This window comes from Chiroxiphia lanceolata, chromosome 18, assembly GCF_009829145.1.
Source record: "Chiroxiphia lanceolata isolate bChiLan1 chromosome 18, bChiLan1.pri, whole genome shotgun sequence".
NCBI lineage: Eukaryota > Metazoa > Chordata > Aves > Passeriformes > Pipridae > Chiroxiphia > Chiroxiphia lanceolata.
The window spans coordinates 6,618,675-6,630,306 of record NC_045654.1 but is presented as its reverse complement, the minus strand read 5'-3'; the positions used below and the strand labels follow the sequence as shown (position 1 = coordinate 6,630,306).

The 11,632-nt window shown below is 48.8% G+C and overlaps 1 protein-coding gene across 3 annotated transcripts in view; it reads right to left on the bottom strand.

Moving 5' to 3' along the window:
- Nucleotides 1–1,077: 1,077 nt before the first annotated feature.
- TTC28 (tetratricopeptide repeat domain 28) overlaps nucleotides 1,078–11,632 on the bottom strand; it is a 122,259-nt gene continuing 111,704 nt past the window's right edge. For 2 of the 3 annotated variants that reach the window (XM_032705462.1, XM_032705465.1), the window contains 6 exons: nucleotides 11,091–11,322; nucleotides 10,779–10,855; nucleotides 8,696–8,719; nucleotides 7,756–7,885; nucleotides 7,118–7,225; nucleotides 1,078–6,622 (listed from right to left, as the gene is read on the bottom strand). In XM_032705462.1, the coding sequence (XP_032561353.1) occupies nucleotides 4,995–6,622; nucleotides 7,118–7,225; nucleotides 7,756–7,885; nucleotides 8,696–8,719; nucleotides 10,779–10,855; nucleotides 11,091–11,322 (2,199 nt within the window). In that variant the 3' untranslated portion in view covers nucleotides 1,078–4,994. The remainder of the gene's footprint in view (nucleotides 6,623–7,117; nucleotides 7,226–7,755; nucleotides 7,886–8,695; nucleotides 8,720–10,778; nucleotides 10,856–11,090; nucleotides 11,323–11,632) is intronic. The other variant, XM_032705464.1, reaches the window with a different exon arrangement.

The window sequence follows — 11,632 nt, the reverse complement described above, 5'->3', positions numbered from 1 at the left end:
CTTTCCCTGGAAAAGGCATCATCCCCCACCTTGCCTTTGCCAGGATCCAAACTAGCCCATTAATGGAGAGCAGAAATCCACAGGTAAGAAAAGTCCATGTTGCCCCCCCCCCCAGATAAATGGCTCTACGGAAACCCCTCAGTAGCCCTGCCTATGGACACACACTTCCAGACTTGGGGTGGCTGGCTCTGGCTGAGAGGGCCAGCGGTGGCCAGGGCTGTGCTGGGGCCCCGGGGGGTTGGGCTGTGAGCCTCTACTTGCCTAAGTTCTCAAGCATTCATGATTTGCCTTTATTTGGCTTTTCAAAACACTGGCAGCATGCAGCCCATGCTGCTGCTTCTTCCCCATATGGATAAGGTTTGTCTGGTGTGTGCTCCGCCAGCTGCAGCGTGTGCTCTCTGCATCCTGCCACACACGGCACCGTCCCCAAGCAGCCACTGACCCCGGGCCCTGCACAGACAAACCACTTCAGACCAGCCCCTGCGGCTCCACTCGTGGAGGGGTTGCTTCCTCAGGAGCTGCTCCTCCTGGCAGAGCTCCAGCCCAGGCTCCCTCGGCAGCACAACCAGCGCTGCCAGTGGCTCCTGGCTGCTGTCAAGAGGCTGAGCCTCCTGTGGCCCCAGTGCAGGTTTGCATGTTTAGTTTCATCTGTCCCCAAACACTTCCCCTAAGCACAAGGGCACCTTTCACATGGGGGCAGAAGGAAGATTTAACTCAGCAGGTTCCAGCTGGCATCGGTACAGGGAGAGTCTCTCATCCCTTCAGCACTGGGTTCTCCCACTGGAGGGCTAAAGCCAGCGACTCCTGGAGCTCCTCCCAGCCCTTTGCTTCCTTTTGCTCCTGCCTACAAGACAGAGACCAGCAAACAGTGATGCTCCCACCACCTGTTAGGAAAAGGAAAAGCAATTTCCAATGAGCACTGTTAACAGGAACACTACACTGCACAAAAAGGGGAGGAAGGTTGCAGAGGGAGCTGAGAGCTGCTGTGTCTGCCACACTCAGCACACAGAGCTGGGTGCTGGCAGAGAGCAGTGAGCCAGCAAACACTCTTCCCCAACACCCTCCTAGACCAAGAGATTGAGGCACTGAGAGAACTCATGCTTTAATAGACACTGAAATCACAAAGAAGGAAGGCCAAATGCCTTAGCAATTTCAATAAAAATATGAAAATCTTTTTACATGGTAAATTTCATAATATAAAAAGTTTAATGCTGTCTGGAAACAGAGTTTTAATTTACATAGAAAGTCCATAGAGGCCAAACATGGCTAACACTGCACACAGGGGGAGAGCAAGTGCTGAAGGGCTGCTGCTGGGAAGTCTCTGCTGACCGTCCTCTCTGGGTCACCATCTCCAGCGCTCTTCTGAAGGTTTTCTGCAGCCAAGGGGACGAGTGTCCACACACACGAGCAGCCCTTCTGGGCAGCCTGGCAATGCAATGAACCCAGAACTGCTCAAACCCATTATCACCATCCAGCTGAAACTACCAGTGTTTCCTAACAGATTCACAGACACCCCTGTGCCCCTGGATCTGTTCTTGCAACTTGGAAGAGATGTTCACGGAACGAGTTTGACCTAATGAAAGGAAATATGGCCTGGAGTGATATGCGTGGGTATAGCACCCCCTCAATGCTTTTTCCTTGTTTCAGTAAGGTAGGATTAAAGAGAAAGAAAATCAATACCAGGCCAGAGGTACAGGCTAACCAACAAAATCAAATTAAACCAGATTTTGATCTGAGAGATTGTTTACTGTTCCCATTTAGTTGGAGCTAAAGACAGTCAATAAAAAATCTGAAATCTCACACAGTAAAAAGTATGGGGCAAAACCAGAACACTCTATGGGGCCTTGGGGAATGGTTGCACGTGGCAGGTTTAATGTGAAAGTGGTTAATACCTAATTGTTATTGCTCACTGTATTATGCAGTGTTGTCACTTGTACCATGCACAAATACAACAACGACAAATGCATTAACTCCACAGAAGGAATTCTAATAGCAAACGGAGAATACGTGATTTTCATATCCTGAATTTCTCCACATACTGGGCAAGCCTGATAAAACTTTTTCCTCACGAAGGGGTTGTTTCTCATTCAGGGGGTGGAGGAGTGAGGCACAAGGTGTGTGCAGTGTCTCCCAGCCACGAGTAAGCATGCATTTCATGGCAAGCCAATGGAAGTGCCCTGTGCCAAGTCAATGGAGACCAATTTCCCAAAAGACTTGTTCTAGTGACACTCACCTTCCATATTTATACAACACCAAATTCCCAAATACTGAACTTTCTCTACATCTGAACCCTTCCCTGTTTCTAATGCTCCCCCCTTCTTAAAAACAACAACAGAAGAACCACTCCCCCCACGCCCCCCACCCCGATTTAGCTCTGTCTGAAAGCTTTAAGCCAGCATGAAACTTGCTGGAGTATGGAAATGGGTTGTACCAAAATGGCAGCATAGAATTTCTACAGGTTAAAAGATCCTTTAGTTATGGAAGTAAACTACAACACAGAGGCTTATTTCTGGCATGTTATGCAGCACTACAGGGAGTATTTGCTGTTGCTATAAACAAAAAGCTGCCCACTTCCATCCTGGGTGTTCCTGGGATGTCGTTTCAAAAGTTATGCTGGTTAGAAACAGAGCAGGTCACGTGAAGTCTCTCAGCAGTCCTGTGACCACAGCAAGTGGCACAATCAGCAGCATCACTGTCTCCACAAGGGGCAGACACTCTGCTGACTTATTTTGGCCCACTATTCTAATTTTTCCTGCCAAATGACACGAAGGTGATGTTTAGCACCAAACCATCACAGGAAGATGTCATGTACAGACAAATAACTTGCATTATATGAGTTGAACAGATTAACCCAACTGTTCTGCTACATTGCATATGAATAGGTGAGTAACTCACTACTCCTTCTGTCTCTGCACTGAAACTTTGGTGATCCCCCGTCCCTTGTTAGCTGGCTGTAAACAACCCAGCCCAACATCCTTCACCTTTAGTGCTTGTGTTCATTTCTTTCAACGACAAAAAGGAAAACATTCCTCCAAAACCAGCAGATTCCAGAACATTCTCACAGCAAGCATCTGATTACACCCTGTGAGCAAGCTGAGCCTAAGCAATTTCATGTTTCGGTAACAGAACTGAATCTCTGCCCTGCTATCACGCTTTTCCTCCAAGATCCCTAAGAAAATCACAAATTATCAGATCCACATTCTCAGCAAGAGCATCCAGCCACGCTAAGTGCAACAATTCTCTGCATCAGCAACACACCCCCTGGTACGTCCACAGAGCTGCCTGCACTCACTGTTCAGGTAGTCAGCTGCAAGACTGGAAGCTGACTTAAGATCCAGCTAAAACTCAGGGCCTAATGAATTCAGCCTCACAACACCTCTGTGAGGTAGGTAGGTAAGTATTACTATCCCCATTTAGATAGAAAGGGAAGACGAGGCACGGAGAGGTGAAGTGATTGGCCTTCAGTCACTCAGCCAATTCTGGGAGTGCAGAATAGACACCAAAAATCTTGGTGATCCAGTGCTCCGACTTCATAGCCCGTGGCCTGTGAATCCCTTGCGTGGATCTGAGCACACGTGGTGGGGTTGATGCTGCCGCACGCCCACGGCTTCAGTGCATGGAAACGATCACTGGGATCCCCATCACATCACTGCATTTGACACCCACTTAGAAGAAACACCTCCAACCTGATCCCTAACTCCTAAACCCCACCTAGCCTAGGAAAGCTGACTGTACACATCACCCTCGGGGTGCTCTTGGTCCCCTTTCCTCCACAGGGCAGAGGGCACTCAGGTTCTGCATCCGTCCCCTCCGCTTGCTGCCTCGTGTTTATGCTCCCACTGCACCGACAGCTGCTCACATTGGTACTGTACACCTGCCCCAAAGGAAACTTGTTTCCACACCTGCTCCAAAGGAAACCTGCTTCTGCAGCAGGGAAAAGGTTTGCAGACCTGCCTGCACTGAGCCATGGCAATGATTTAGCAGGATCAGTGAGAGATTTTTTTGGTCAGGTGATGTCTAAATCACACATACTGATGACACATTCCTGCCTGCCATGGAACTGTAAAATAATGTTCTCAGCTGCAGCATCTGTAATCCTTTTTTTGTGCTCAGTGAGCAGACAGAAGACATCAGTGCTGCCCAAATACCTGCCAGGATGAAAAGTTCACCTTCACAATGCAGCGTGCCAGAGAGACAGAGCACTCAATAAAACCAGAGCTTGTCTATCTGACACACTCACTACCTCACGCTCAGGCTCACCTGGCTCGTTAGGCCCAAACATTCCCTCTGAACAGACCAATCAGCAAAGTCTCACCTGAGGGGTTTCCCTCCAGAAAAGTTACCTGAGATGCAGATTTTAGAATGGGGCACCTCTGTCCTCTTGTCCTTTTTTCACCAGACTCTAAATGATGCAAGAGAACTGCCAGATCCTGCTGCTATGGAGTTTTCCTGCCAGCAGTTTTGACCAACCTGGCAGAGGTATCTAGAGGTGTGTGATCTTCTCCTCTGTTAGCCTTTGAAAGCAGTAAATGGCTCATCCTTCTCCAGGCAGAAACTTGTGCATATGTTCTTTCTGGCACACAGGAACGTTCTGCCTCCTCTCCCTTTCCTCTCCAACCCCTGATATGTATAATTTATAATATAAAAAGCCAGCTGTAAAACCTCCTGTTGGGTTAAAAAATACAAGGAGGTGGCTTAAAAGCCAGTATTTAATGAACAGACAACCAGATGCTTTGGACCCGTTGCTGCAAATACTGAACGCTACAAAGAACCTGTTATCAGGTGAGTCTGGCTGAGGTCCTGACAAGGGAAATGAAAACCCATGTGTGTGAGGCCGTGTGCCCCCACAATGACAGCCTGTCCCATCCCTGGGCACTGCCAGCTGGGGGCATGACCACGGCTGCTTGGGTATTGGTTCTGTTTTGGTAAAGGCAAGTGGGCAGAAGCAAATACTTTAACAAGACTGTAAGTCATCAGCTGGTACTCGGGACGTTTCAACATTTGGAGGAAGGAAAAAATCTTCCCGGTGACAAAAATTTATACCCGTTCCCCGCCGGCAGCCTCAGGGGCCGCACGGCTCCCGCGGTGCTGCCGGGCGGCAGGGAATGAGCTGATGTCACAGCATTTGTGGTTTCAGGGTGTCTGTGTCCATTTGGAGGGATCTTTTGTGGCGAAGCAGCAAGGTGTTGCTCAATAGATAGGTCCTTCAGTTCCAGCTTCTCTGCGCTTTCTTCTTTGCTGTGCCGTGGAGATAAATTGAGCAAGCTGAGGACATCTTTCTTAGAAGTCATTGTTCCAGGAGCTCCTCGGAGAATCTTTACTGGGCCAGTGGAGTGGTGGGGAGTGCTTTGCCAGAACATCTTTAAGTTGTGAATTGCTTGCACTTTTTCATCGATGGCAGCCAATTTTAATTTGTCTATGTCTGGGGCATCAGCTGGACTCGAGCGAGCGGAACCAGCTGAGGAGTAAGAAAGAGCAGGAGATGGAGTGCTGCCACCGGGAGACTGATGCCCTGAGCTCGGAGATATATTTCTGGGTGATTTAGAAATATGAGCACTGTAAGGAGAGCTGGGGTACTTGAGTTTAAAGGGAGGCTGCTCAGTTAGGGACCCCTGGGAATCACAACCTGGAGATGGCTGCCCACTGTACTGACCCGTGCCTTCTCTGTTTGACATCTCCGATGTCGTGGGGCTGTTATAGCCAGAGCTCACCTTCTGAAGGGATGAACTCCTTGTTGGAGGCTTTGGTTTAATTGCAAGAGGTGAAGACTGATTCCTCTGGCTGGAGCTGACGGGCCGGCTGAAGGCGCTGGTCTCCGAAGAGCGGAACGCGGACACGCCAGCCGGGGCGGGAGCCCCGTCATCCGAATTGCTGCTCTTGCTGATCTGGCTGCTGCTTCTCTGAAGACGTTCAACAGCAATGAGGTGACTCTGAGTTTCCTCCAGAATTTTTTGTGCCAACTCTTGTGGATCAAGCTTTGGATTACTGTCCTCCTGGGATTTGACAGTGCTGTCGGTTTCAGTGCTAGACTGGTCAGATTCCCCAGTATCAGAACTTGCAAGTTTCCCAACTTTTTGGAAAGGTGAATTTGGACTGGGGACAAGAGTCATTTTAACAGGAGAATTTGGAGTACTTATGCTCCCTTTGGAGTTGACAGACTCTTTAATGCCTCCAGTCTGACCAGTTTTGGGCTGTTTGTGATCAGGGGAAAATCCAGGGTTTATGTTTTCTTGGTAACTGCCCAAAGGCTCGTTGCTGATTATGGAGAAACCTTCATACTCTTCCTCATCTTTGCTGGCTGCAATGGTGGCTTGTGGTGATAGCTGGCTCTGAGCTGCAGACCTGTGTGGATAGATGTTCTTGGGCCTCTCATAATCCTGGCGACCTCTGTGTCCCACCCCATCCAGCATGCTCTCTGGCTTGGAAACAAAGCTCATGGAAGAGGCAATGGAGCTCAGGCTGTACACAGAAATGGCATCTGAGGCAATGCTGTCTGGACAGGTAGGAGAGAACGGAGGGTTTTGATAGTGGGGTACAGGGTTGGAAACAGACTGAGCAGAAGCCAATGACTCCAGTGATGAGGAACTGTCCAGGCTAAGGCGCTTGGGCAGCTCTGTAGAATCTAAAAAAGGAAAGAAAACAGTATGTACAAACATGCCCTTAGATACACGACAAAATCAAATAAAACTAGGCAACATTCTATCAGAATTAAGAGGAAATGCTACAAAACATGCCCTCATGCTCTGTGCTACCTCAGAACACCCAACTACTACTTAGGTAAGGAAAAAGAAGTGCACAGCCCAGGAAATGCCCAGGGAAGAACCTCTGTCCATTATCCTTGATGGAACTTATCAGTTCATTATCATTTTATTTCTCAAAACCAAGAGTGAGTTATACATCCTCCAGTTGCTGGACTCTGTCCCCAGCTTGGGCTCATACAAGTCTTTTCATAGAAAAATAATGTTTGCTCCAGCCACTCACTGGATGATGTTTGGCCTGTGTGACACGTGTGTGAAGTGTGACCTCTGCAAAGGTGTGAGTGTCAGATTTCACCAGAAGCCATTCTGATCAAATCATCAGAGGACACAGGAGCAAGAACTACTGTAAGCAGCTTTACCAAAAAGTGCCAGCAAGGATTGTAGAGCAAAGTGCATAGTCCTCCTGGTAGCTTGCTTCCCAGTTTTCAGAATCACCTCCTCTTGGCCAACTTCACAAAGGTCAAAACCTATGTAGTGGGACATAGAGCAGAAAATCACAACTCACATAAAGACCCTCTGTCTAAAGTAAGAGTGATCTCATTTAAAACATAGACAGAACAGAGAGGTATGAGACCCTGCAGCACCCTCAGAAGAATGACTACACCCCCCATGCAGTTTGTTGTGTGTATTTATTACTGTTTAGCACATCTTCTCCAGGTCTTGGAAGTTTTATGGCACTAGACAGGGAACACACACACTCATACATAAATCACCCCTGTCAATACTTCTTTAGTTGCAAATTATGTGGAGTTGTTGGGGAATGATATACCAAATACATCTCAGGGGACAGTGTCCCACATACCCAACCATTTACCATTAATTCCAGTTTTTTTCACAGAAATGGAGCTGAAGAGCACAGACTTTGGAATTTGGCAAATGCAGGCTTGCATTTAAATGTGAAGATAAATGTGAAGCTGTGAGTCTCATCACTGCTTCAAGCCCACAGGACACACCAGCAATGGGTTTAGAGGGACAACAGAAAGAAGTGTTTTCCTACCTAGAGCTGCCAGAAACTCATGACAGCCAGGCAGCCTCCAGAGCTGGACACTGATGGAGACCTGGATGGGTGCAGAGGAGAAATCTTGCTCCTTCTCGCCTGCCTGAAGTTGAACCAGGACTTGATGCAGCTGAAGAAAGCAATACAGACATTAGCCATTCCTTACGAGTCATATCATGTTTTTCTGACAGTCACAGCTAAGGCAATACCCTTTCCCTGGACACCCTTTCCCTGGACACCCAGTTCAGCTGCTGCTCCTGAACAGAGCAGTGAGATGGGAAGGTCTGGGCAGAGGGACAGTTCAGGGACAGGAACATTGGACACAGACTGGAACAGTAGCAAAGGCAGGGACAGACCAGGGGTGAGGGCTGGGGGGTGGCCAGTGGAAACTGAGCAAGAAGGAAGCACAGCAGGAACATCTGTGAAGTGAAAGAAAAGGAAAGAGATACTCTGGGGCTGCTCATAGAATATACTAAAGCCCATTCCATGACTGAGCCATACTCCTTATGCAAATCCCAAGAAACTCATTAATTGGGCAGAACAAGTCATATGAAACTATGGAAGACTTTCCTAATACCTCCATGACCTCCAGGAAAGAAGTTTCTCAACTGTGCCCAAGGGACATGGAGTAGCAAGCTTGAGAGAAAATGTGTTTATGAAGATCTGACACAAATTAAGATGCCAGGATCCCATGTAATTCACCAACACAGTCAGGGCAGCAAGGATGGAAAGCCATTAATCAGGGATCAGCTAACCTCAGGACCACCCATCTCTGACAACCCACAAAAGCTTACACAGGCCTTTTTCCACAGTAGCTCTATGGAGCAAATCTCAGGCCTGGGAGTGGGTGCAGACACTTTGCAGCACAGGGAATGGGTCTGCAGTGACCCTGGCATTTCACCCTGAACCGCAGTGTCACCCCCGTGCACATCATACTCACCATTCCCACCACATTTTTAACAGCCTTCGGGCAGCAGGTAACAAGAAAGGAAAAGAGGAGAAAAGAAAGAACATGGGTTACACTGTGCTACAAAGTGGCTGTGCTGGGGAACCCTGCAGGGACACCTCCATGTGCAAACTAGCACCTTGCCTACAAGACGCTCTATCCAGAGAAAGAAGGGAGCAAAGGGAATGGCCTGAACTGTGAGTTCAACAGCGTGGGAATAGGCAGCTGGAATCTGGGAGTGCCCAGCTCATGACAGCTCAGACACTTAGCAGGCAGACACTCAGGCCAACCCACACTCTGGCAGGAGGCTGAACATAAAACAGTCCTTCTCTTGTTTCCTCTGGGATACAGTACTGGCGTTCAGTGCAGTCAGCAATCCCTAACTTTTCCTTGCACATGCAGTAGAACTAAAGTTCTCTCTTCTGTGGCTCCTGCCTTCTCTTTTGCACTCAAAACAAGTGTTCTCTGTCCAGTGCAGCAGCTCAGGCTCCCTCCTTGCTGCTTCTCCAACACCAAGAGCACCTGCTCCCCTGTGATGCCGGTCACCCACCAGGGAAAAACAGCGAGCAGCACCCGCTGACTGAACTGTCCCACGTCCTGCTTCTGTCTAGAACAAAGCCTGCTCTCCTCTGGGACAGGCAGAGCCCCAGGCTGCTCACTTCATGAACTGTGGAGAGGCAGGAGGGGAAAAAGCAATAACCACAAAGGGTGGGAGAGCTGAGCTCAAAACCCTGGCGTGTAACGGGATAGACTCTTGCGCAAAAGGGAATTCTGCCGGGGGTTTGGGCTATGGAACAACATTTGCAAACCCAGTGCAATATGCCTGCCAGTATTTACTGTGTGGGGCAGCAAGGAAAGGATGTGTGTGTCTTTTGTTAGTCATTTACAGCCAGCTGAATGTTTGTCCTTGGGTGATTTCATTATCTGAGGCAGGGCCACAGTCAGGAAGTCACCTCATGAGCGCTGTAAGACATTCTGAGCCACGAGGATGCTGTCCTCTCCTCCTCACACCCCCTGGACCCAGGTCCTTTGGGTGGCGATGAGGGAATTAACCCTGTGGTTAACCACATACATCCTGGGAACCGATGAGAGCCCAGGAAAGAGGCAAAACACCATCAAGGACAGGCCACTGGAAATATCTCATGCGCTGCTGCAGATCCTAACAGGATCCTAACAGGAACTCCCTCCTTGGAGCAGACTCATTCTAGTGGGCTCCAGAGCTGCTCAGTGGGAAACAGCAAAGCTGAGGCTCGTCTTGTATTTTGTGGAGACTTCATGTGACTGAAGGGCAGCCCCAGACACCAAACAGAGCCAATCCCAGCTCCCCACCACAGTACTGCCTTGGAATGCTTCTGCACGGGGAAAGGGGAAAGACAGTGAGCTATAGGCCCATTCCCTGTGTGTGCGTGTCCATGTACTAACGCAGGTAAATGATGAAGAGAAACTTTGTTACAAGAGCACTCAGGACAGTAAGAACCATGGAACGGAAAGCAGCCGGGCGGGTGGCACAGAGAAAGGTCAGGTTGGGCTAGGCATGCTCCAGAGACTGGGGAGAGGGAGGAGTGTGAAGGAGGTTGGGGGGAGCAGGGAGAAGTCCCATCGCCACAGGTATCACTGCCCTTCTCCTAAAGTCCAGGAATCCCTTCCACAGAGCTGTGAGCACACACTGGAGCAGCACAGGCCCAGTGAGTTTTCTGACAGACCGAAGTCAGCCATACCTTGGGACTTTGGTAAATACAGTGCACAAAGACCAGCCAACACGGCCCCTAGACAGGATGGCCAAACAGCAATAAGGGGTCTGTCACTCAATTCCCCCTCACAGAAGGGATCATGCTTCCACTTGTCACTGAATGGGGAGTTCCAAGGCCACGCAGTCCAGTAACCCACCTGCATTTCTTCCTTCTGGACACTTACTTTCATTCACACAAATAGGCAAATTCAGAATTTAAACTCTCAAGTCTCCTAGCAAGCTCTGGGTTGATAAACCAGGATATCAACCATTCAGTGCATTTCTGAATTTACTGACCTGGGAAGAACCATTTGGAATCTGGTACTGAAGGAAAACCTCCCAACTCACCCTGTTGATAAGCTGTTCTCCTGTTTCTGAAGCAGTGATAAGTTTACAAAGTGCCTGAAGTGCAGGGTTAGGCAAACCTGAAAAACATCAGCAGAAATGTCTGTATATATTTCTTGACTGTGAGAAATACAACAAAAAGGAAGTCACATCGTGCTTACTCGACCCAGTAGTAAATGATTCTCATCTGTGACAAAATTTTCAGTAAACATTTACTTTCAGAACTTCTTCCCAGTTCAATACATTGATTTCATCACAGAAAGGCAGGAAAGGCTAATGTCTGCCTGGTCAGGGCCCACAGCTGCCTCCTCTCACCTAGGAGGGACTGGATGGTGGTGCTGCACTGCTGCAGCCGATCCCCGGGGTCTGAGGTTGGGAAGAACACTGCTGCTGGGAGGCCACTGGCTGGTGGGTCCAGCCGAAATCCCACTGCTGTGAGGAGTGCCTGCCAGCCTGGAATGCCACCAACTTTATTCTCCACACTTTGTTGGGAGGTGTACATGGAGTTGTGCTGCCCATTCTGGATTCGCTGCAGTGATTTCTCCACCTGTGGGGAAAATACACCATTAGCTAATTGTTACTGACCTCCTCTTCTTACACAGAGAAAAGGCTGAGAGACAGCAAATCCAAGGTTGATCCTGGTCTGTCTCACACAGGAGGACTTTAGTGCCTTGAAAACAGAGGCTCCAGTAACTTAGCATTCACAGATGTAACATCACAGTGATGAGTGTCAACATTCTCTGGGATGCTGGGAACAATAATGCCACAGGAAACAAAGTACCAGTTTGTTTGGGATAGTTTCCTGTAAGCCTGGTAGCTGCACTGCTCCCCAAAAGATGACTCATGTTGGGGTCCCA